This window comes from Oryzias melastigma, linkage group LG18, assembly GCF_002922805.2.
Source record: "Oryzias melastigma strain HK-1 linkage group LG18, ASM292280v2, whole genome shotgun sequence".
NCBI lineage: Eukaryota > Metazoa > Chordata > Actinopteri > Beloniformes > Adrianichthyidae > Oryzias > Oryzias melastigma.
Genome location: NC_050529.1, coordinates 18,540,789 through 18,567,679, shown reverse-complemented (window position 1 = coordinate 18,567,679; position 26,891 = coordinate 18,540,789). Strand labels below are relative to the sequence as shown.

The following is a 26,891-nucleotide window of genomic DNA, read 5'->3' as shown; positions in this document are numbered from 1 at the left end:
GTATCCTGACACGTATCGTATCACCAGACTTTTGCCCCTTACACCCCTAATTCTAACCACTCCCACCATTGAACTCACAGATTAATAAACAGAATAATTTGCTGTCCTGCCTTTAGCCAGGCAACTTGTTGTATTAGTATTCTGACAGTGCGGCGGTACAAGTGGAAGTTGCAGTTATTGCTCGGGCAAAGGCCCCAGCTGGACAGTAGCACAGAGTGTTGCAGCTTCTGTATGTGAGTGGAGTCCATATGGAAAGCAGAGATGCAGGCAGCTGGACTGGAGCTGTTAGACGGCCCCTGGTAACCCCGGCTCTCTCAGTCCGTTATGTTCCCGCTCACTTTATCTCGGCACAACTGAACCCAAAGGTAATCAACAGACCTGGCAGAAGCAGGGCAACCAAAGGGCATGGAGTATGAATCCAATCAAACCTGCACACTAGCAAGAACACCCACACATTTTATGGACCCCTATATCTATAAATACATGCAGAAAACTCAGAGATTCAACCAATTGCTTGACAAAACCGGCATTGTTTCTGGTGGGATGTAGGTGTTCTCTGCATGCATGCGTGGCCTCCCAGCTGCTGTTGCAGCTTTGCTGCTCTCACTCAAGTCTAGCTCGCTTTAAGGCAGAATTCCCTGGGCTGCAGCTAGAAATGTCAACACATTTTACACTTGACTTTTCTATTGCTCCTCTCGCTGCCGAGGCCCTCGGCTTGTTATACTCAAACGGAGTTTAGATTTGAAGCAGCCGGGGTGACGGACGATGCATCAGCAGCAAAAAATAAACTTAAGCAAACATGCACTTCACAGTATATTCGATATAGTTTTCTTTTTTTTTTATTTACAAAAACATACACCTAGATTTCACGCATTGTTTCTTTTACTTAGTTAGTTTTTTTTTGTTCTCGTTTGAGAAAAAAATAGTAAAATAAAACCCTTTACATGTGGTAAAGTGTTTTCGGAAAGGTAAGCTACATTTATCTGCTTCAGAATCGGTTGGAATTTTGTTAAATGGTTCAAGAGTTACATTCACTCAAACAATGTCAACACTGCAGCTAAAGCTTTGGTGTTAAAAGCATGCTCTTCACAATGATTTGAATAAGAAATACTCAGAAAGACAGTTTTGAGCTTCATTTTCTTTATACATGTCCTCCATCAAAACCCTCCATTGTGTGTGGCCCTACTATTTCCGAGGTGATCGGACTGTCTCGGGTGAAATTACCTTCAGCGCCTGCAGTCTGGCCTGCTCCTCCTCCAGGGCCTGCTGCTTCTCCTTCTCATCCATGCGGCTGAAGGACATGCCGGTGGAGGACAGAGAAGAGACGGCGCTCGACAGAGTGGACGCTCTGCAACGGAATTATCGTAAGAACGTGTCGTTGTGCTTCAAAGACCTTCACATCTACTTCGAAACAACATTTCACATGCAAGCCTGATGCAAGTGACAGGCAATTAAAATGTCTACCTGGTGTCTGCATTCATCTCCTTTGTCTTCTTGCCCTCCAGAGAGGCCAGGTGCTGTTCCAAAGCCTCCAGGAGGCTGCTGGGGGCCTGACAGAACAATGAGTGTGAGCCAAGAAGAAAGACATCCACCACTCCGCTCCAGATCACCCCCCCCTTTGCTTCAAAAACAAACCTTCGCACAGTTTAGCATAAACAAAGCACCCAGAGTTAGTTGGTCTCAAAGGAGGAGGGGGGGGAAAGGAGTGCATCAGGATCCAAGAATAGCCATGGCAACATGCAGCAAACATTCATATTGTTAGCGGGAGACTCAAAGGGGAGAGACAAGAAAGGAGTCGGCAGAAAAACAAAGACTGAGGAAAACGGGGAAGAAGCACCTGCATCTACCGACTTCACATAAAGCAGAGGACGACAACACCTACAGTGAGAGAGGGTTGGTATTCTTTACCATCTGTGCCACCTTTTGGCTCGTCCTGCAGAGCTGCTCCACGAGGAGCATTTCAATGCCCTTTTCAGTGAAACTCAGAGCTCTTGAGCCACTAATAAAAGTCTTCATCAAAGGAGTTGCAAAAAAAAAAAAGTGGAAGGTGCAAGGAAATAATGCGGACGTAATGTGATTTTTTTTTTATAGATTTGGATTCACGTTTTGACTGTGCGACTATAGTGGAAACGGCAAACTGAATTTATTCTGGGAGGAATCCCAACATGTCGCACTGAGATTTACAATGTGTTCTTTAGGTCTCCTTATTATTAGGAGTGTGTATTGTCAAAAGTCAGGCGATACGATACATATCCCGAGATGCATCTCACGATACGTATTGGGATATATCTCAAGACTGTAATAGAGCAATTTTTCACTTTTTTTTCTTTTCTTTTTTAAGAGTTTTACTTAGAAAAAAGGCTGATTGAACACTTAATACAAGCAGGTTGATCTTGTTGTTGTTTTGGTCGCGGTGTAGAGCTGCTCAAAGACGCTCAGTGTGCTGCCAACTAGTGGTCGGAGGTTTAGGTGGGAAACAAAAGTATGACACTGAAGGGTCCTAATTTAGGGGTCTGCAACCTGTGACTCCTTTAAACCTCCATTGTGGCACTTTGATTAAAATAAAATGTTTTTATTTTTAAAAATTAACTGTAAAGGAAAAAATAAGTAGTAAAGTAAAAAAAAAAGTAAATTAACTTAAATTTTATTCAACTCATTCACAAACCTAACAACAGTAACCGTAATTCTCCTTCAATCCATAAATCCTTTGTAGTTTATCATCATACTGACACACTTGGACTCAATTTGAGCTTCATTTCTCACCGAAAAATCAATGTATTACCAGTAAGCACAGCCAGAATTAAAGGTATGTTAAATTATAATCCACTAGATTATAGAGCAGATTATCTATTTTAGTTTGTTGTTGGTTATATTTATGAATTTGTGGCTAAAATGCACCAGAAAACAGTAAAATAAACAGTTTTTTTTAATAGAGTTGATAACTTTACAATTCGTACTGCATTTGCTGCATTAACATGATCCTATGGTGTAAGATGTCTTTTATTTTGAAAAAGGAAGTCATGCAAAGCTCTATCAAAAGTCAAAACTATATAAAAAAAGCTACTTTCTCTTCATGTGTATGCTTTATTTATGACCCCCCCCCCAAAAAATATATTTTTTTTAAATGTGTCATATCAGTTGCAAAGAGATAAATGTAAATCAGTATCTTATTTTTTTAAAAGGTGAGTGAAGACTTTGTGTCTCCGACTGGGTTTCGGTAGGTGAGAAATCGATCCGAAGGGCTCTTTATTTTTTTTTTATTTTTTTTTATTTTAAGCATTGAAGGTTGCAGACCCCTGCTCTAATTAAATATTACAACATTTTAAATTGAAACAAGTATCGCCAAATTATATATTAAGATATATCGGCAAATCACATTTTTTCTCTACTCTATGCACAACTCGCCAAGGGAGACACCACGGCAAAAGCAAGCTGGATCTCCGTGTTATCAAGTGCAAAAGCTGTGGTTCTCTTGAGCACATTTCAAACCCTCAAAGAAAAATGGCTTAGCTCTCTTTGGCCGGAAGCAAGAAAATTCTTCTACAGAAAAAAATAAATAATAACGTCATGTCTGTCCACAAGAATGCCAAATGTGCTGTTGGTAAGTCTCAAACACATGCCCCTCTTCTGAGTTCACAACTGGCCAGACAGTATGTTTCTGCCAAACTGCTGCCTGGTTGCTAAAGAAACTGTGGCTTTCAGAGCAAAAGAAAAAAAAAACTTTGTCAGTGGATCTGAATAGATGAAAAGAATACCATGTATACCAAGTTAATATTAGTTTTAACACACACAGATACAGACAGCCTGACTGTCTCAACCAGAAATTCACATCCCAGAAGCTTTTTCCAAGCAACAATAACAAAAAAAAAAGTTTATTCGACTGTTATTTTTTGCATTTTAAAGGAAGTTGCAAGAAAAGTTAAGCTTAGTTTCTCCCAAAAAAGGGTTAAAGCATGTACTCACTGAGGACGGGGCTGGAGTACTGAGCATAAAGCCCTACACAAAGCATTCACAAAAAAACATAACTCTGTGACTATGAGGCAAAGTTTGCTTTTATTTATGATCCTTTTTAGGCTTCCTCAACATCTCTTCTCTCAAGATTTGCACTTTTTATAAGAATTAAGAAAAACCAGATCAGAAATGTGTTTAAAAAGTTCTACTAATCCTGTAGTAGAAAGTGGGGTTATTCGAAACACATTAGGAGGGAATTTCCTCTGTAGAACTGTTTTTCTTCGTCTAAATAGTTTCGATCCCTGACGTCTCATGTTCTCCTTTTTGGATTCACTATAAGGCTCACTTCCTGCTGCGACTGCATGTTGGCTGGTAATCAGCAGCATTATTATTCATGCAGGAACTGTCAAAGTAGCAGACTTTCATCATTACATTCGATCCAATTAGTGATTAGTTTTTTTATTAGTCAGAGGAAACTCCGTACTTTCTGTGTTAGTGAATCCACAAAAAAAGAAGAATGGAATTTGTGAATAAAAACTCCAGATTCTATGATGATGATGAAGAGGAAGACAGGGGAAGCGGAGACAGCCCTCATTTCTTATTCATGAGATTTCATGGCCCTTTTTACTTGAATTGATTTGTGTGCACGCCGTCTGCCTCACGTGTGCTTGACGGCTACAATGCAGCCACCTGAGGCTAGCGCACGTTCAGGGAAACATCAGTGGAATAACATGAGAGGAACATGCTGCAAGTTAACAGAGGGCACGTCATGCAAACTTGATGTACGTGGAACTTAAAGGAAACTTCCCAAAGTGCTTAAACCTGAGCCGTTTTCCCACGTCGGGAGTCAAAAATACATTTTCGTTGCAACTTTTGGGTTTAAAAAGTGTAATAGAAACAGTGGGCTGGGTGAGCTGCTAAGACTAAGAATTTAGACCAAAAGAAAGGCAGGAACGAAAGGACGGCGTCCAGAGAGAATTCACGGCCAATGAATTCTGCTGCTGTCCCTGCAGAGCCTGCCTTTGTGGTGGCTGCTGACTAAAGGGAAATACGATAGGAAATAAAAACTAAAGCCAAAAAATAATCTGCATACATTTTTATACTGAAAAATACCATCTAGAACAGGGGTGTTAAACATTTGACCTGCCAGATGGTTTAATCTGGGCCAGTTATGAGGAGAAAAAAAAGGATGTTGAAAAAAAGAAAAAAAAGCAAGTTTCTAGCCCATTCCTGAGGTAAGTTATGGTTATTTAAAGAAATGGCTGCAATGTTTAATCCTGCCACTAGGGGAAGCAAAGGAAAAAAAATACCGGCACAACAATAGATCAATAAACTAAAAGGATTTCTTTGCAGGAGCGTGCCACGTCTGTTAAGCTGCTATAAAAATGATCAGGTGTGACACCACAATTACCAAAAATGTTGTTTTCAAAAAGATAATAATATTAGCTCTAATAATAAAAGGTGATTAGGCTACTAGGTTGGTTAAGGCGTTATTTCCAAACAAAACAAAGCTACAAATAGTTGACTGAGTTATTTTGCTATTACATTACTGGTCCGGCCGACTTGAGATCAGACGGGTTGAATGTGAACCAAGAGTTTTTTATTATTAATCCAAAGCTTTACTGGATCAAAAAAAATAAAAAAGTATGAAAAAAATATTAACAATCTTGTTTAGCACTGGATTATTTCCAAAAACATGCTCTATAGTAGGGAAAACGGTTAAGGTTACAAGCGGGAAGTTTCTTTTAAGCAGATCGAGTGTGTTAGGCAGTACGGTATGTAAATCCATCACCTACAATGTACGATCCTTTTGTTTTCTGAGACAAGAGAAAGAAAAGTGGAAATAATTCCAGTAAGTTTGCATGTTTATACTGAGTTTTTTAGAAGCATGTGAACGATATATTGCACTGAAGATTTTTTCAGTGAAGCAGATGCATTTGTATTAGTTGGGAAATTAAAAAAACAAAGTTTAATAAACTCAAGGCTGATTATCTTGTTTTTACATAACCAGAATGTACTTTAATTACAGTCAACACATAAGCTAAAAGATAATGATAGTAGTTCAAATTTGTAAAGCAACATATCATTCCTTCACTGCCCTAGGGCTTGGAGTTAAAGGAGATGTATCATTCTATAATACATTCAGAGATGTGAAAGAAGTGGCTTTTAAAACGGTTATCATAACCTAGAGAGCTAATAATACCAACTCTAGGTCTTCAACAGCGTGTGACACATGTCATTTCAAAAACCAACGACAACAATTCCAGGTTGTGGAAAAAACTAGGTCGACAACTACAATTTAGGAGGTTGTAGAACCAGATTCAATGAGCATTACTAAAATAAATAGCTTTTCATTTATGTCACGAGTTTCATTTTACCTAAATGAGTTAAAGTGTTTCCATCACATTGTGCTAAAGATGTCCTTGAACCCTTTCCTAACAATCATGTCAAGGTAAAAAAGAATACATGGAATAGGCCAAGAGTTTGTTGAAGAAAGGATGAATCCTGTTAGTGGTTAGAATGAACTCATTAAAACGAAGATTTCAAGTTTACTATGTGAGAAAACAGCAGACCTGTAGTTAATGTCAGGTTGCAGAAACTCGGTCAAGCACACGACGGAAACCATTCCAAATGTCTTTTATGCCAACAGGTGGAGGCAATTCAAAGAGATTCTTTCATAATGATGCATAGATTCCACAAGTCTTAACCCCTTGATGACTGGATTTATTTCCAGCTATAGAATAATAAAAAAATGTGTTCAAATAGAAGCTTAATTAAGCTAAGTTTGAAGCTGAAGTGATTTTTTGCACATTTGCATCGACATGGTTAAGTAAAATGCCACAAAAATGCATTAATGTTCCTCTTCCAATGATATATTTATGGCAGATATGCTCTAAAGTCACATCTCTGCACTCACTTTGTGAGCAGTCTCCTTTGAGATCCACACAGTAATCTCCTGTCAAAGTACATCAAGTATCTAAACTATGTATGTTTTAAAACAGAGTAACATTCAACGAAATGATACACGTATAAAAAGATAAACTGTATTAAATAAGTACATGCTTTAAAGGATATATTTCTTAGTTTCTGCCTAAAGTCAAGGGTATTTTAATGAATAAACATGTTTGATAATAACAGGAGAATTTCAGCCTATTTTCCTGCATAATTGTTTTCTATTTTTAAGCTTTTTGTTTTGGTTATTATTCCCTTTGAAAATTCAAGGATGAAGCTTATTATTATTTCGGCTCTAGTTTATGTGAGATAAAAAGCATAAAAAAAAAAAAATCTGTTGATTGTGTGTGTTTTTAAAGAAAACCACCTTATTTTAGAGCTAAAATACGACCTTGAAATTCCATAAAAAGGGCAAAGCAGGAAAACAAAGTTGAAGTAAGAGATCCCAGGATTAAACAGTAAGATTAGACATAGAAAGTGCAGGAAGAGGGGGGGGAGACACTTAAAAAGACAGGTTAATTGAGACACGAGTCAATGTGTGAGCACATGAAAGGAGGAAGGGAGGAGATCGCACGAGAAGCTGGAGAAATAAAAGATGGAAGGTGAGATGTACACTGACCTGTGAGAGATCTGGGATGTCACCCTGATCTATTCCAACTTGCTGTCGTCGAAAAACAAATCGTTGAAGGGGGGTGGGGGGTAGGTATGTGGGTGGGATCAAAATTAAGATCATAAAAAAGGGGCAAAAAAAAAAAAAAGAAATGTTACTTCATGCAGCAAAAATGTCAACATAACGACAACAGAAATACCAAGCAAATGTTTTGGACATGGAAGTTGGCTGGTGGACCGACCGACCGACCGACCGACAGGCACAGTGACCGACGGTGAGGACTGAACAGTGATAAATGTGTCTGATGGAGGAGAGCAGGCGATGACTGATGGGGTGACAACTTCATAAAACAACAGTTAACCATCCAGATGAGAACCTTTTGACATCTGAGGACACACAGACATCAGCATGCTCCTAACTAGATTTGAAAGTGAAAATCTTTACATTCTATTTCAAATTATTTGTCATTAATTGACTTCTGCTGTAATTGTTGCAATGCATTTGATACTTTGTAACGAATATTTGAGCTTTACTAGTTCAATAGGGAGTTCTGATGTAATACATTGAAATACCTGGAGATTATAATAAATTATGTTTCTCAAATTTTATACATTTTAATATTGATGTAGTGATCCTGCTGGGAAACATATAACAGATATAAAGCTTTCATTACATTTTTGAATATCTTCAAAACATTTACAGTTTTTGATCTTAGGTGCACAGATAATATGAACGATAAAAAAAAGCATAATTTGGAAAGTTTACTTTTAAAATTAAGGTCTGTACCACTGAATTAGACTTAAAAAAATCTGTTCTTGAGAAAACGGTAACAAAAAAAGTTAACCATGAAAATAAGGCACCATAAAACTTGTTTCACCAAAGCCACTGATTAGGGCTGGGTGACAAAATGATGTATATCGCAATAGAACTTTTTAATCAATAGAAGAATGAGTCTTATTTTGAAGGGTCCGACACCATCTCTGTGTAACGTTGTTTAGTTTCGGGACATTTGGGGATTTTTAATGGAATCCAGTCAGAACTGGAAGACTAACTCGCTGGACTTATAGCAGTAACAGAAAATTAAATAAAAAGCGTTGATTTGATGACGGCGATGTAGCATAGCAAGATGCTAATGCTAACTAGCCGTTTTGTGTGTCGCTGTGATGTGGTTTTAAAGTCAGACAATATTTTCACTGACCAGACTGTAAGACGTGGCGGATAAATATGAAATTATTTCGTAGGACATTCATAAAAAATAAAAATCAATACAGTGACAGAATTGAATCCACTGTGTGCTAGCAGCGGGTGTTACACAGGAAACTGCAACCTGTGTCAGATGTTGTGCTGAATCCCTGACCCCGCCTTCTATATCAGGATATATATCGATATCGCCACAAAAAATATATATATATTATGATATGAAAAATTCCACACTGCCCGCACTAACACTGAGCAACGGTGAAGGTTTAAAGTCCCACTCCGATCATGTGATCCGTTTGAAAAGCGTTCCCAATGATCTTTTCATTAAGATTTTGCTTTTTTTAAGCCTAAATTAAAAAAACAAAACTAAACATGTCCTTTTCTAGGACATAGTTTCTCCAGAGTGGCAGGAGTTCATTACAAGTTTGCCTCTCACTTGTGGGCGGGCCTGTTGGTCCAGAGCAACCCCGCCCCCGTTCCCATACATGTTGCCGAGCAGGTAGTTTGTGACTCACCCAGCGTATTTTCTACTTAACAATACGCTCTTTGTCAAGCTGCATTTCTGTGGTATTCTCTTGATTCTCAACAATTTGAATAAAGAAATACAATTTTAAACCTAATTCTCTTGATATATGTTCTTCATGCTACAAGAACCTGATAAAAACACCAAAAACACATTTTTCATCAGAGTGGGTCTTCTTTATTTATTTTTATCACTTATCTTTACTGATGCGAGTCACTTAACATAATGTAAAACTTAAAAAAAAACATCTAAGGGCATCCTCACTAAAAAACAATGAGGGAGGAAACTGCATCCAAATGCAAGTTGTAATATTACAATTGAGTTTTATTTTGTCATAAAAGTCCCAATAAAATTAAATCCATCTTAAAGCTCAGAGTTGGATGTTAAAAATCCTGATGGGAAATCAACAGTTTGTTTCAATTACAAGAAAAAAACCCTTTAGAGATGACTTTTCAACATTTTGATTATTTGTTATAAAATATAAAAACCTTTTAACATCTTGAGTGCCACCAGTGGATGCTTTGATTTCCACAGATTTTTAAGTTTTGCATTTTCCACCATTTCTATTTTATAAAGCTTTATATAGTTTCTGGGGTTGATAAAAAAAAAATTTAAGTAGCAATTTCTGTTAAAACTTAAAAAAATGAAAACATGTAATCTACATATATTTTGAAAACTTAAACCCAGTTTTTTCAAGGAAAAAAAAAAGACTACAAGAAAGTTGAGACTTTTTCTGTGTGAACTTCATGTGAAACCATGAGAGTATTTGTATCCGCTGAAGCCAACAGGGCAGATTCTCACCATTCCAGCTCTGTTGAAATGAGGGACGGAGAGAAGACAGAAGTCAAAGAAAAAAAAAGAGAGAGGGATGATCTGTGGGTGCTGGGCAAACTAAAGCCACAAGAGTATCCATCTTTGTCAAGGGAGGCGAGGAAAGCCTTAGGAAGGAATAGGGATTAGATAGAGGGGAGAGCGTGGAGAGCACAGGGAGCCGAGAGAGCGCCTAACCACAACCCCCCCCCACTTTTGAAGGTTATTTTGGGCATGGATGTGTGTGCGGGGAAATGTGGAGGGTGAGTCACACACGCTCGTTTCAACAGAGCTGAGTGCGCAAAACATAGTCTCTTTGCAAAAAAACATTATTTTGTATTTGCTAATAATATACTGTGATGCTGCATGTTCCTGTGATACACAGACAGGACAGAAAAGTTCAAAACTAATCAAATATTTGTCATTTTCTTGAGAAAATAGAGTGTGTTCATGTACCTCTGCCACTTTGAGGAACTCTGATAGCTTCGTCATCCTGTAAAGAAATTTCTTGTAGATGTCGAGAGCATCCTTACACTGGTTCTTCTTCATGTCGAAGTATTTCTCTGGAGAGAACAAAAAATGAAATGACAGGAAGGAAGATTTAGAAGATGTAGGCATCAGGATATGATCAGGAAGAGAAGCATTTGGCAGCGACATGATTATGTTACTGAGACAGAGTCCCTGAATCTGCTGTGAGCAGTTCCTCTCATCATTGCTGATTTTTAACAAGTGGATGAAAGGTTAACTGTGTTTACTGACAGAGGAGTTACTTCACCCGTGCAGTGATTTTATGCAGACACTTGTCTGCTCTTCATGTAGTGCTGCCTGCAGGAAAACGTCAAACTCGGGAAGTTTCAAAGTTTTCTTGGGCAGTTTGAGGGGGGAAAATGGTTCAACTTTAATTATAGAACTTTGACACTATTATTGAAATATTGTGGAGAATTTCTAAAAGACTGCTTTTTTTTCCTGAAAAGAATTTTAAGGGAAGAAAATCTCTCACATACTGCCATTCAACTTGTTTGAGTGGAAGATTTGCTGCACAGAAATTGTTTGTTGCCACATCTAGAAGTTTCCAAAACAAAATTCTTTCCAACTATGGAAAATTTCTTGAGCTGGTTTCAGTTATTTGTCAGACGTCAGAGTCAGCCTTCATTTTTTTTGTTTTTTTTTGTTTCACATGTTAATCGTCAATAAAGTTCACTGTAGCTACGCTTCAACTGTGAGACAGAATGCAAAATAAATCATTTTTGTATAAACAGGGCAAAAAACACAAAAAAATAAATACCAAAAATTCAGTTTCAAACGTGTCCTGTAGTTCTTCACCAGCTATGATTAAAGCTGCTATTTTGGTCCATTCCCCCATTCGGATCTTCTCAAGAGGTGTGATGTTTTGGGGTTGTTGCTGGGCAACACAGCCTTTCAACTCCCTCGGAAGATTCTCAATTGGATTAATATGCATTTTTGATTATGATTTTTACATAGCCACTTTTATTGCCGGGCTGTGTGTTTGGGATAATTGTCACGATGAAAGATCCAGTCATGTTTCTTCTACAAAAGGTCTCACTGATGGAAAAGATGTCTTGTCCCAAAATCTCACCAAACATGACTCCATTTATCCTAATTTGGATCATGTTGCCTTTGCATAAAAGTAGTCCTAAAGCACGATGTTTCAACCCCCATGCTTCTCAGTGGGTTTGCTTTCTTCTCCTTCCAAACCTAGAAAGTTGGGTTTGTCCCAAAGATTTCCATTTTGATCTCATCTGACCACATGATGTTCTCCCAATCCTCCTCTGGATCATCCAGATGATCTCTGACAGACTTTAGACATGTTCTGGCAAAAACGGGTGGACCTTTAAAGCTTTGCCATGGCGACCTCTGTTACTTTAGTAACCTTTGTTACTGCAGTGACCAATTGCCGCATGTCAGTCTGGACTGTTCGCTCACCATTCTCACCATCATTTGAATCTCACCAGGTGAGATCTTGTTTGGAGCTCCAGTAATCTTACATTTCTTCCATTTTCTGATAACTGCTCCAATGGTTAATCTCTTTTTATCAAGCTGCTTGCCTATTATGGTTCACTCTTGTCTTTTTTTTAGATCTACAGTCTTGACCCTGGTGTCCTTCGACAGCTCTTTGGTCTCGGTGGACAGATTACAGTCCGACTGTTTAAGGGTGTTGACAGGTGTCTTTTATACCAACCAGTTCAAACAGGTGACATTAATAAAGTAACAGGATAGAAGATCCTCTTAAAAAAAAAGTAGTAACAGGTTAGTGAGAAACAGAATTCTTGCTAGGTTTTAGGAGCTAAATATAAATAAATAAAAAAAAAATACATATATATTTGCTGGAGTTTTGTTACATTCTGTCTCACAGTTGTAATGTATCTGTGATAAATATTACAGTGGGGCAGCTTGCAAACTAAAGGAATAAAATAAGTTTTGTCCGATGGCACGTCACTATAAACATAATTCTGACATAATAATTCAGAAAGAGTTTGATAATTTGTGTTACCCAAAAGATTGATGACTCCTTCATTGTAGGCAGCAAACAGCCGTATGGAGTCTTTGAAGAGCAGCATGAAGGCCGAGTTGATCACTCCATTAGTTAGCTCGTTGGGATTGGCCTGGAGAGTGAAGAACGTGAAAAAAAAAATGACCACAGATATAATCAAATGATCTGAAAGCTACTTTTGTGAGAAAAAAATCCAGTTTAAGTTCATGTCTCTTATCCCTCAAGGTATGCAGTGAATATCAACAGAGCAAAACATAATCATAAGCCTTTTTTTTTTTCTTTGAACCATGCTGCCACTAACTACCCCCCACTTTCTGCAAAGCCCCGCCCAATCCCGCTCTTCCTCTGTGGTACAAATCAGAAATCTGTCGCTGCTCTGTGCTTCTTTGTAATCAACAGAGGTCTAAAACTTTTGTATGAATTTACATTTTAATTGAAAAAAGAATCAACCGAGTCAAGTGTGCACATGATTTACATGCAACACAGAAGCTCTTCCTACCTGAAAATCTAGCAGAGCATCCAACTGATTCTGAATGATGGGCAGCGTCTTGATCAGCTTCTCTGTGTTCATGGTGCGCATCACGCCATCGATGCTGGTAAAACAAGAGACGGATAAACAATTAAACATGAATTAAGGAGAAAAAATAAACATGATAATCTGGATTATAAATCAGTAAAGTAGGAAAAATTGAAGAAACTGTAACATATGACAGATGAAACCAGGAGTTTATAATAGTTTCAGTGTCCTTAAGGGAAATGTCACCTAGTGAAAAAAAAGAAATATGAGGGAGGGTGACATTTCTTTTATCAAACCTACCCTCTCTTCATCTTGGTGAAGTCCACAGCCACTAGTCTGTACGACATGGCCTTTTCGTTCAGGTAGCGGCTGTACCGTCTGATAAAAGTTGACATGTCGTAACCTAAAAGCGTGAAATTTAAAAGGGAGAAAAGTACAATGTTTCTTTAATTATCTGACATATCACTGCCGTGCAGGCGCCTTACAGGCAGCTTGGAATATATGAAAATCAAATATGTTGGTAATTATTTTCAGAGCGTTTGCAACAAAAAGAAAGAAATACAATAGTTGTGTATTTTACCTTGCAGGGCTCCTTTATCCAAGAAGTTGTTCAGGTTAAACAGGGTGTTTCTGGAGGCCAAGTACTGGATGAAACGCTAAGATAATAGCAGAAGAAAAGAGAAAAAGAGGGGTGTATTTTTTTAATCCAATAAGAACTGCTGATAACATTCAGAAAACAGGTGAAGCAGAAAATTGAAATTTCATCTTTAACAAAAAAAGTCAGCAGAGAATGATTCTTTACTGCAAGATCAAGGTTCAATTAATTATTTAAACTCTATAGATGCAGGGATTTATGTTTTTTACTTGGACTAAACATTTTAAGGAGTTTTTTTTTTTTTTACCATGTCCAAACTGAAATCATCAACAGTCTAGAGAAAAGAAATCAAAGATAATCATTTATTTAAACACTAAAACAACAATTTTAACTCATTGACAAATATGCTCGAGATTCTTTTTCCGTCTGACATTTATATAAAAGGGACAAAGTTACTCACGATACTGTAATTTCAGTAAAAAATTACCAAGAATTTGAACATACAATGTAGTATTGATCCATTTTGCTACTTTAAAGTTCTATTTCATTACTGAGACATTTTCAGCAGCTGCTCTTGAAGTTGGAATGTCTGGGTTTCTGTAATTTTGAACATTAAAAGCTGTTTAGTCTATCGGAACAGAGATTTTATCCAAACAAGGCTGGTCCACACCCACCCTCAAAGTCCAGCACTTTGGGAAGGACAATCAGGCAATTTATTTCCCAGGACTTTGACTCATCCAAGAGTTTCATATTAATCTCATTTTGAAAGTAGAATTCCAACAGATCGTATTATTGGTTGGGGAGATTGATCAAATTTTGTAGATTTGTGCTATTGTTTCACTATTCCAAAAGCATGTGTGTACAATTTGTGATCCTAAAATATTTAGACAAGTATGCCTTCTGTGACTAAGAAGTTTACAAAACATTAAATAAAAAAGACGAATATATCATATTTGAACAAGTACTTTTCATTTATTATTTTTGTATGCTTCCATCTTTGTCCCTTTTCACCAGCTCTAGTTTTTCTGGACATATGAGATGTCACTGAGCATGTGTCTAAAGTGTTTTACCTGTAAATTTTCCACTGAATGTAGACCAAGTGTAAATAATGCGTGGAAACCAAAGCTGTCATGCTTCAGCTATTACCTTGGAATTTCGTAATTTTCCCAAAATATTAGAATAGAACTTGTCAAATGCTTAAAAAAGATGAACCTCACTTTAGTGATTCAACTATTCAACACATAGTGTCGTCCAGCTAAATTCTAGTATAAAAATTAAAAGTCTACACACCAGGACAGCCAAAGCCTGGACTTTCAATTGTAAAGAGTTGAAACATTCTACACATAAACTTGGACTTCACCTATTGGGAAAATGTCTGCTGCTTCTTCTTGTTCTCAATGCTGACTTGCAGAGTACATGACCATAATCCATACATGTTTGAACTTTGGTCTCAACTTCCAAATGTCACCGTAAGGCTATTTTTGTCCAACTGATGATCAGAACTTTCCAGCTTTTGTAAATTCCCCAAAATGGTCGGGGGCCTACCCAGTGTGAGTATCTAAAGCATGCAACAATAATTGTATGTGTGTGCATGAGATGTTACTAAGCAGCACACTTTTGTATAAGTCTATTTCCATAAGTTAGGAAAGCTTTTTTTTTCTTCCCAAGAGTAAAACTTGCAATGACTGGAGATCGTTTTTTCCAAGTCCAGAAATATCTATGAGTCTATAGAAGTGGTACCATACCTGAAAGAAATTAACTTCTAAAAAATTGGGTTTATTGAAAATTCTAAATAAATCTTCTTAGCTTGGGCACAGCTCACTTCCATTTATAGAAAAGTTTGCATCTTGATACAACTGTGTGATTTTGGGATTGTTTTGTTTGATCTGTGTCTTCAAACAGTGTTCAATCTGCATTCATGTGCTGGGGTAAACAAAGATTTGGCTTATTTCATTTTTAAAGCTCTGCCAGCGGCATGCCTCTGGTCATTTGGTAATGAAGCAAGTGCGCTGGCTTCAGTGAAGGAACACCGGAACAGAAACTTTGAAGTTCCTGAGAATATCAGCCAACAGATCCATACGAGCATACATTGTGCGATTAAACACTACAAATTAGACTTTTTTTGGCCACAACTATCATAATAATACATTTACGTGTAGCACATTAAAATAAGTCACAATATTTGTTGTGGAAATTAATGTAATTGGATTTTCTAATTAATAAATAGCTAGTTGATTGCTGTGGTACTAGCAACAAACAAATTCATTTTTTAATGAGTTTTGAACATTGATTTTTGAACTTGGGTTAAGTACAGTTAAACTGACCAAAGACGAAGCCCGAAGCTCTTAAGCTGTAGTTTATGTTTGTCAACTGTCTTCCTCGTGAACCCTTCTAATAAAACAAGTTTTTCCATCTCTAAAACACAAAGGTAGAGAGAATTCCCATAAAATGCATGAATGTAGTAGGGAAAGAGAAAATCTATAAAGAGGCGCGGGGGCAGACTGAAACCCGCTGAGCCCCACACTATTCAGCAAAGAGGATGACGGCTCTCTTGCGGGTAGAGAATCAGATTTTGAGAACAGGCCAGAGAATAAAGTGAACTAAAGACAGAAGACAAAGAAAAGATGTGCATAGGGGTGGTGGTGGTGGTAGGGGGGGTGTGGATCAGCTCCGCTTGTAAAAGATTTCATGTTAGCATATTGAAGAACAACCCCATGCATTATTGATGAAGGGAAATCTGGGCTCCCTCCTGCCTCTCATAGCTCCAACTGTGAAAGTGAGAAGAAGCTACAGCAGTGCTTCCAGCATCCAGCTCTGACCCACTCTGCTTTTCCCTCTCTTTCACAAAACTCCACGAAATACCGTAAAAAAATCAAAGAAAATTGACAGTTGACCAGATATTTGAATGGTAAACTGACACTTTTTTGTTGGCAAGCCATAAAATATTGTCAAGAAAAAAAAAAGAGGTTCTTGTCATTATTGAGTGTCCCCTTAAAGTCCCACTTCAATCATCTTTTGATCTATTGTAAAAGTGCTTCCAGTGGTCTTTTAAAAATGATTATACCATTCTTAGTCAAAATAAAAAAAATAGTTTCTGCAGAGCGGCAGGCGTTTATCAGAAAGTCCTGTTTTCCCATCATCCCTGTGTTTACACCGTCTCTCACTAGCTTACAGCCCCCCTCAGAACCCCAACCCCAGCAGTGCAATAAAAATGGTGAAAAACATTAGAGATGCAAGCTCAGCCGAGGAAAACAAAGACGTTCATGGATCTCTTTGTCTGCAATGGAGCGGGATAGGAAATTTGAGGAACACTGACTGTAGCACCTGCGTCACAGCTACAAGCTTTTTCCGACTGCATTTTTTTTATCTGTTCTTGATTCACAATGATTTGAATAAAGAAATCTATTATTTAAATCTCATAAGTAGACATCTACATTATGATGTTTCGATACAGAATCACATCCTACATATTTGTTGCAATGCTGCATCATACCAAGGCTCAAAATAATACTTTGTTTTTTTAAATCCACATCAATTTACTTCTGTCTCTAGAACATGAAGTTGTAATACCACCATTGGAAATGAGTAATATGGCTTAAAATTGCTGTAGTTTCCGCTTGACCTAAAAATGTGAATTGAAACATTTTGTTTATAAGAGACCTTTCAAACACTGGAGGTTAAAACAGAGTTAAAATATGATTAGAAACAAAATCAGACAACTCAATAAGACGCAAAGAAAGTACAACTGATAGGCAAGCCTAAACATTTGAGTTGTAAATTTAGTTTGAAAGAGTGAAAATGAGCTGTTATTTCCTTTTTTTTTAGTTTGAGACTATTGGGGTCTGTTGCAGATTAGTTGCGTATGGGAGTCACCACAGCTGTTTTGGGAGACTGAAGGACAATGATGAGGAAGGAGTTAACTATACAATGATAGTAAGAGCTAAGGAAGAGACCGTAACCTCAACAGAAACAGTTGGTGAGTGCATTTAGTTGGCATGTTGATGATTTTGACCTTGTAATTAAATCAGAAGTTTGTGCAGCAGAAGGAAGACTGAACTCATCGTGGTTGAGAGTAAAACGGTTGTAGAAAGGTAAATTTTGAGTTGTAAAAATTGCCAAATGTGATCAGAACAGGGAACAACATATGCCTTAAACCAGCTAGGAAAAACAAATTAATCAAAAAAGTGTATTTATGAAGGAGTTGGAAAGCTGACATGTTGCTGTGGTCCATAACTGTCCAGACAGGATGTTAAGCTTCTGGTAGCAATGTTACAAGCATCGTCTATATCAATATTTAAGTTCCCCAAATGCGTAATATTGGAGAGGGAGAGATGACAGGTTTGTCAGAAAAGTTGAGAGATTATTGAAGAAATTTGGGAGGATGATTCATCATGGTAAGAACTGTGGAAATATAAGCAGACAGTTCTAAAATCATTGATCCGAAATAAATTGAAGCAGTGATAGATACAGGTGAGTAAAATTATTTAATAAAGTTAGGCCAGACAGGCGATGCAGAGTGATCAACGATTCAGGTGTTGAGTCCATGGTAGAAACGAGAAGTTGACCACATAGTTGTATTTATATTACACAAGTGCAAAGTCTAAAAGGAAACCCTGATGATGTATTTCTGTTGGAGTGGAATAGCTGAAGGAACTGGAGGAAAGGCAACAGCCAAGTTCTGGATCCTATCACAGACTGACGGCAGCAGAGAAAAGCAGATGCACACAGAAGACAAGTAGATCTGACCAACCATCATAGTTAACAAGTTCTAGAGGAAAAAAAAGTGAAACAGCAATGAGACCAGAGTTCATTCATATCTGCACAGGAGAAAAACTTGATAAATACATTTACTAGAAACTGTTAGTTTCATCAATCCATCTTAACAACTGAGATGAACATGTATGTCATCAGCGTAGTCAGCAGTGTCTGTATTTTCTCAGTTATATTGCAACACAAGTGTACAGCATTTTTTTCTTAAGAGAAGCAAGCATAATATTAGTTTAAAGTGGCCTATATTTGGTGTTTGGACTGTAAAAAAAAAAGAATTAAAATGTTTAAACATTAGATCAGTGTGTCCAGAAATGCATTTAAAAATGCAAGACAATATTATAACATGACAAGAAAAAGACACAAAGTCCCCAAACTTTCTCTTGTGAGGGCCACATAACTGTTTTCTTCTCTGATGGGAGCTACCAGAAAAAGTGTAACAATCACAGCCTAAACGTAAACATTTATCTTTTCAGAAAGCCACACATGGCAAAATTTTAATTCCGTTATTTCTGTAATCTTCACAAAAAAAATATACTAAAACATTTTAAAAAAATAAACAGTCTATCATCTCCAGTCATTGTTCAGAGAACTGCAGAAAGGTGGAATAAAAAGTCACGTTCTAAGTGGGTCTCGATCAGCCAGATTAAGAAGAAAAAAAAAAAAAAGATACAACTGATAGTGTTTGGGAGGTCAGGCCAAATGTGGAGGAGGGTGAGATCCGGCCCGTGGGCCATAGTTGACTCAAAGTGAATCCGAATTAACCTAAAAAATACATTTTTAAATCCTAAAATAGCTAAAAAACAACTAGAATGTAGCTGTAATATTAGCTAAACTGTGCATTGAGCTGGCATGGGCCATGAAAAGTGCTTTATAAATAAATATTTGATTTCATAAACTCCAAATTAGCCTAAAAAAAGAAAAGAAAATCCTAAATTAGCCAAAAGAGCTAGCATGTAGCTGAAATATTAGCTAAACTCCAAAATAAGCCAAAAAAAAAACCTTAATAAATGCTAAAATAGTTCATAAAGCTAGCAGAATGTCAAAACTTTCAACTTTACTACACTCCGACTCCATATAATATAAAATACCGGGTAATTGACTATTAAATTGCTTGTCAAATATTTTAATAGTTGATTAGTCGACTAATCGTGGCAGCCCTACTTTTTAGATGTACTAATTTAAAATCAAAGACATTAAAAGGAGCTGTGTGAATTATAGAAAAAAAAGAAAAGAAACCATACGTTCTTTCATCTTTGACTTTCCACCTTAAGAAAACTATATATATATTTTTAAAGGAAAGTAATGAATGCCTTTTTAAAGAGCAAGTTTGTAATCATTCTTCCATATATCAAATTGCGTTACTGAAATGTCTTCCTCTCTTTAAACATACTTTAATTTGCAAAAAGCCAATATAGTTGGTAATCTTAAGTGTGCCATCATTTGGAGCTTTTTATCTTGACATTACATGATATTCGAGAAAGTTGCAGCAGATCCCTGTCAGATCAGTGCGCACGCTGTCAATGAATAACTAGAAGCACAGCAATTATTGATTCTAACAGTGAAGTGCTTCATTTCTTTCTTTTATTTTTTTTTTACTTTTAGACTTCTCCAACACAAATACAAGTTAGACTTTTTTCAACTTCATCCCCAACAATTCAACATGTTGCTTAAGAGGGTTTGTTGGGCTTACGGCAGGTTTATTTTTGGCTCATGCGCACTACCTTACTGTCTAAACCAAAAATGTTTTGTGCTAGGATGTCACCGCGCTTCAAAGTTCCTTTAGTGACGCACACAAAAAGAATGAGTCGTGATCAGCCTGAATCGAATGAAAAAGGTTTCTATAAAAGCACACACAAACACACTCAGACTGACACAAGGACACTTATTCGGATTGAATCAAAAATACACCTTAATGCCGTATAAATCATGAGATTCTCCTCATTTTTTTTTTTTTTAGTTTTGACCTTTTCTGAATTTCTCTTGTTATGGTTTTACAATCTGAAGAATGTTAGTCACAAAGCGGTTTTAGACTAAAGGCAATAGAAAGTCTACATTTTTGAGTACATAAAAGCTGCAGAAAAATCATTTATGCTGTTGTATTTGACAATCAAAGCCCACGAGTGACAAAGCCAATGTGGGGGCTTCTGTTAAAACCTAGAGCTTGTGTGTTTATGACTATGAGTGTTTCTGCAAGGTCAATGATGCAGCCAACCAACATGACTCATCCTCTGAAACCTTGAGATGATGAGAAAAGTCTTTTACCTAAAGTGAAACCCTTTCATATTAACATGTAGTTGTTAAGCAACTGAAGGACTATCTTTCCGGGCATATTTGTATTATCAGGTATAGGATTTTTATTTGTCATCAAAAAAGCCTCAGACATTGCACCACATAAAGGGGGAGATAAGCAATAAGATAAATAAAATAATAAAAATGCGAATTCTCTCTTAGTGGTATTTTATAGGCACAGAGGCATTCCCAACACCAGGATTGGCCCTCGTGGTTTGATGGTTCGGGTAATCTGCTTGGATAGTCAAACCCTGGAGCCCTTGAGAGACTGTCTCCAATCACCTTTGGGTGAACCAAAGATGAAGTAAAACGAGGAAATGACGCAATGTATTATGAGTAAACTGCCCTGAGAGCATGAAAAAGTTGTGAAATGTCTAACAGTATGTCGTGGTAAAGAGGTATAAAGGCTTCTAACTATGGAACTGTTGGTTGATTGCTCCCTGAGTGAACTGTGCTGTTGTTTCAGGCAGTCTGGTTCTCTAAAATCTTTGATTGGCTCCTGATTGTGAAAGCAAACCAAAACCGAACAAAGGTGTCACATTTATTAACATTCTCTGCATACTTGACACAAGGCTGCAGAACTATCCTTGTGTGAAAGTAGCCTAGATTACAATAAACCAGAAGTAAAATTACACAGTACACTTAATTTTGTTAGCTTAGGTCTAATTATAGAGTGCTGGCACCAGTGCAGCTAATTACAGCTCTGCTTTCACAGGATTCTCTTCTTCAGGGAAATTGGACTTCAAAGATTATTCTAGAAGACGTTTTGCTGGAATTGGATTCCTCGGTTTTTACTGCTGATGGGGAAATCCATGTTATTTATGAGCCAACTACTTCCAAGGTGTTGCAAAAAAAAAAAAAGTAATGTGTCAGTTAAAGAGAAGGTTTCTCTATTTGGACATAGATGACAAATGACTGTTAACTCCTCTTTCAAAACATTTGTCCTCTCTGTCCAGAATCTGTCTTTTTTCATGAATTCATTCGTTGTACACTGGTGGGTAAGAGCTGCCATGCAGCAGCTCTTACCAGGGCAATGGAAGGAATATGGGGGTCAGTTTCTTGTCCGAAGGCACAAAAGTTGACAAGAGTGGAAAAGAAAACTATCATCCTCAAGCCTCAAAATGGTCCTTGATTTATATTAGCCAACTTTGGACTCATCATCCTTTGAATGCAATATTTAGGTGTCAAACAGGGAGGATGTCATCAAGAACTTACAACTTTTACACCAAGCGCTATGATAAACTGTGTATTAATGGTGATTGATGTGAAGCACCTGGGCAGCGACTGTGTGTTTGCATTTATCCTTTTTAGATCATCACCAAGAGTTGCTGCAAAAAGTCACAATGACCTCACAAACGCACACAAATAACATCCTCCCTGTCAAGGATGTTTTGACAGAGCTTGAGTCAGCACTTTTTAGAAAATCCCTTTCCACTTCCGCCTCCCTCTTCCCCCCTGAAGGCAGTCTCTTCATCTTGCTAGGTCATATAGCCACCTTTCATAATAGCTTAGTCACCCCCATTCTCAATTCAATCATTGCCTGTGTCAGAAATCGCATTCCCCATCAGATGCAAAAAGAGTTGAGATAAGCTTGAGTGACATCACTAGGGAAAAAGGGTGTACTGTAAGAGGCGAGGCGGGTTTGAACACATGCTAAAAGAATCGCAGTGTTTCCATACAACCTTTTGTTTTTTCCCTTTGTAACACTTCAACTCACAAACACAAAAAGAAACCACTTCATCTGCTTGTAATAGGACTTTTACCACTACAGACTGTCCCCATGTCAATCATGATAATCACACAACATCTATTTGTTGTCATCTTCTTCAATCTTTGCCATCTGTATGGCCATTCTTTCAATAAACTCCAACTGCTACATTTATTTTTTATGTGTGTGATCCGCGTTCGACGCTGATTTCCTGTGCGGTGAGATGTGATCAATCAGACCATAATTTGCTTGCCGACACTTACAACTACTCTTGCCCAGAAGAAGAAAGGATGATGGGAAGCATTTTTCAGCATGTCCTTGAATATAAACTCCAGAAGAAAGCATTTCACAGCGCTGTGTAGCACTGTAATTGTAGTCTAGGAAATCTTTAAGCCACGACCTTCCTTGAAAGGACAGCACACTGAAAATAAAAATGTCTCAGAAAGGCTGTTCTTCATAAATGTTGAAGTTTTTTTGATTCATATTCATTTAAACATACTTCAATTAAAAATTCAGGCAAAATGGAGCATTACAATAGGTACAAGTTGTTGTTTCTTATTAATTTGAACACAAAATGTTTGTTGGAGATTTTGTTTAGTTTGGTGTAATATTCAGTCAAGTTGAAACCTTTAGAACATCTGAATAGCTGTATAGCTACCAGTATACAGAAAAATATAAGCTTCAGGCGTCAACGACAAATACCTCATCAACAAGAGATCGATTTTTGTGCAAATAGGGCTTAGTAAGTTGAAGACAATAGAGGAAAAAAAGATATTAAAAAAGTCTTTATGGGCTCAATGAGTTTAATGAATTGCTGGGAGACTTTGGAAAATCAATTTTAAATATCTTGGATCTATATGACCCAATTTCTGCCTCATTCAGCAATCCTCCCCAGTACAGTCATATGGAGTATTTTTTTCCGGATCTTGCAACTCCATGAACAAATGCCTTCTGATATCCCTTCCTTCTTCGGCCCAGTCTCCCTTTAGCACAGTTCAGGTCTGGGTGATCAAAGCATTCAATGGGCCCAAAAGAGAACGCTAGGTTTCCCATGAGGGAAGGGCTGGTAAATAGCCTTTTCAGCCATTGTTTGGAGTTTCCTGCTTGACTGTTTTTGGTACATAGCGGTCCATTATAAATAAAAACGTCTTAGAAATATGTGAACATACTGACAAATAGCTACCTAAGGCCACACAGTGAGTAGTCAACATTCATTACCTCCCACTGGCAACTAATAGAACAATTTCAAGTGGATTAAATGTAATCGTTAATATAGATGGCTTAAATCTGCAAGATTGTCACATTTTCACAAAGAAAACTTCAACTCGAAACTCAAAACACCTACTTGTGTTAGAAGCAGAAATAAAGTACTTTGTCTCAGGACAAAAAGGGAAATTCAGGTCAGTTATTGACAGACTAGCTAACAAGATTTAGCATCTCTGAGCGGTAAGCCAAGATTTCCTCCTGGCAGGAAAAACGTAAATGAAACATTTAATGAGCAATGGCTGCTGTAAGCAGGCACTGAAAATCTCTAATAATCTGATCACTATCTTAAACCGTCTGAAAATTTGGCAGCGGCACAAAAAGAAAATATTAAAGCTGCATTTGCATAAAATTTGCTCTAATCCTGACTCTTGTTTTTAGAGATTTGGCACCTGATTTGTTGCAGGGAACATCAGTGGAATATTACTAGCCTTGTTTGCTGGCATCTAGATCAACTTGGACAGCGACAAAGAACAAACGTTGCTGTTTTTATGTTCAGGAGCCACCAGCTTCTCATTTACATTGAGTTTCTGACCACAGAATTGGCAATGCAACGTTTGCCATCATACAGTAATGCAGAACTAACATAAAATGTAACTTTATGATTTATGTGCTGGGACATTAATCATAAAAATGCCCTGGAGGGAAATAAAATGTTGAATGAACAGGATATCCTATTCATATTATGATTTAGATCAACTTAAATAGCGGAGGCAAAACAATTATTTTAGGAGATCTCTTTCTGAGCAGTGTTCATTCAATAATTTGTATGGAATTTGGCTCTATTCTTTATCACAACAGGACAAAATTAAATGAAGGGCTGCAAGCAATTACATTTTAAACAAAATTCATTTTAAGTAACTGACAAAGCTTGCAATGTCTGCAAATCAGGGAATATGTGGCATTATTCGTCATTCCAAAGAACTCACGGCCCAACTATCCTATTGTTCCTAATAAATTCTTGGCACTGGGAAGCTTATGTTTACAGTCAGTCAGTAATTGTTCTGACTGTTTTCATCTATATTTTATATTTAATAGGGACACATGTTGATGATAGGTCCCTGCCAATAGAAAGCTTATGATTTACAGTTACATCTAATAGTCAGTAAATTGACTTTTAAATATAATTTTAAAAGTTTTAAAGAGATACTTGTGCTTTTGCGATCCTTTGCTCTATATATAATGTGATTATACAGTAAAAGAAATGCTGTGCATTCTTATAAAGAAACAAAAAGCAAATCTTAACTTAGTGTTATTGTAGACTCTTAAATATTGGTACCGGTAAATATCGGCTATCGGGCACAGTTACAGGGGAAATATCGGTATCAGCCAGAAAAAAAAGTTACATTTGCCCACCCCTAGTAGGTCGGTAGAAAAATCAAACTTAACGGTTAGCGCAGAGCTACTGTCATCACACAACGAAGCCAGTTGATTGGCGCAAGGTCATTATGACAAAAGAAAGAGCCAATCCAGCAACATTTCCAAACATTCTAAGCCAATAGTTTTTTCCTCTTTTCGTCTGTATTCCTCTTCGCTGCCAGCAACCTACTCTCAAACAACATTCAATTCTTTGCATATATGAGGTACCAAAAGCCAAGCGGAAAAAAAAATTACCTGCTGGATGACTTCCATTGTTGTTGTTGATAGCTTCGCTTTGGCTGTAGTCGCACTACTATGACGCATAGCTACGCAATCTTTCTACATGTGCCGTGACAATCCAACTTTGAGTGCTCACGTGAATGGATGGACCGTTCTAAACCATATCGTATCATACCATTCAATGGAAATGAAGCACCTTTTTCCCTGGTGAGGCCATTTGTGGTCACTATGTCTTTACGATAAACCACTAAAAACCAGTTCAGATCAAAGGAATATAGTAATTCTGTTTTGTAGTACTAAAAAAATGAATACAATTTATGCCCCATTATCTACAAACATTTAAAAATAGAAATATTGAAGAGAATTTGAAGATCTTTGAAAGGTGGTATGTCCTCATCAGTTTCTTGCCAGGTAGATTTTTTTTTTTTTTTTTTCAGTCCATTTACTTTTATATATAACTGCTTTCAAACCAAATAGGAAATGTTGCAAGGCATTGAGGACAACAGGTAGCTAGTGGAAATGTAAAACTGCGACAGAATTTGTCCATTTGATGTCTACTATAAATATTCCTGGTTCCAAGTTGAATGTAAATATTCATCAGATAGAATGCAAAGCCTTAAAGTTCAAACAGTTCCAACTATTCAGCATGTAAAGAGAGAATGTAAATCACATTGATGTCCCTTTTGTGAGTTAGTGGTTTCTGATTGTTCGGGACAGCCATGAGGGAGCACTGACTTCCAGCCCCCTCTAACCCCAGAGTCTCAGTCAGCACCACTGCTCTGACAGGCCTGATGAATGCAGGCTGATCACGACATGGATACGCTTTACTACACCCCGAATCATCCCTCTCCGGGGCTTAAACAGAACTGCTCCAACTGAACTGTCTCTTTTCACATTTCAATATTTATTCACAGCACACTTTGCTACCTCATTTAATAACCAGGGAGCAGCAAGATATTGGCAATAAAGTACAACATGTTTACCGTCCATTGCGGCTGAATTATTAATGCTCTGTGTGACCTGTACCTATAATTTGAAATTTAAAAAAGAAGGGGGGAAGATGTTTCAGGCCACAACTGTATCCTGACTTCACACCAAACATACTACAAGTTGTGGCACTGATATTTATAGAAAGAAAACCCACTTTTCTATAAAAATGTGCTTTTTTTTTTACACCACAAGTCCACACAGTAAGAAACTGATCAGAGGTGGAAAATAAGCATCGAGAAGGGATTGCGGGTGGCATGTCCTCTTCAAAGGGTTTAATTTAAATATACAATTGGGGGATGGAAGATGACATGCCTTCTGCTGATCTAAAGTCGGCTTTTACAATCAGCTTATTTTAAACCAGTGCGGGAACTTTTGTTTAATTGGATTTTACAGAGTTGAACAGTCACTCCCACTGTGTCACATCTCTCTTAAGCACATAAGAGTCCTCGACATTCCACTTTGTCTCGAGTGCATCAGTAGCACCAACACAGACTCTAAAATAGAAGTTTCTTTGGAAAACCGACCAGCAAGATCTGACATTTAGCTCTTCCTCTTTCAGCGGAAGTTTACGTTAGCGCAATAAACAATCAAGCACCGAAAGG

The 26,891-nt window shown here is 37.4% G+C and overlaps 1 protein-coding gene across 4 annotated transcripts in view; it reads right to left on the bottom strand.

The window, feature by feature from the left end:
- The window catches only part of si:ch211-200p22.4 (phosphatidylinositol-binding clathrin assembly protein), a 76,284-nt gene that overhangs the window by 26,509 nt on the left and 22,884 nt on the right, over positions 1 to 26,891 (bottom strand). For 3 of the 4 annotated variants that reach the window (XM_036216704.1, XM_036216706.1, XM_036216705.1), the window contains 8 exons: positions 13,656 to 13,731; positions 13,376 to 13,478; positions 13,058 to 13,151; positions 12,559 to 12,670; positions 10,503 to 10,609; positions 7,523 to 7,564; positions 1,465 to 1,550; positions 1,225 to 1,348 (listed from right to left, as the gene is read on the bottom strand). In XM_036216704.1, the coding sequence (XP_036072597.1) occupies positions 1,225 to 1,348; positions 1,465 to 1,550; positions 7,523 to 7,564; positions 10,503 to 10,609; positions 12,559 to 12,670; positions 13,058 to 13,151; positions 13,376 to 13,478; positions 13,656 to 13,731 (744 nt within the window). The remainder of the gene's footprint in view (positions 1 to 1,224; positions 1,349 to 1,464; positions 1,551 to 7,522; positions 7,565 to 10,502; positions 10,610 to 12,558; positions 12,671 to 13,057; positions 13,152 to 13,375; positions 13,479 to 13,655; positions 13,732 to 26,891) is intronic. The other variant, XM_024288372.2, reaches the window with a different exon arrangement.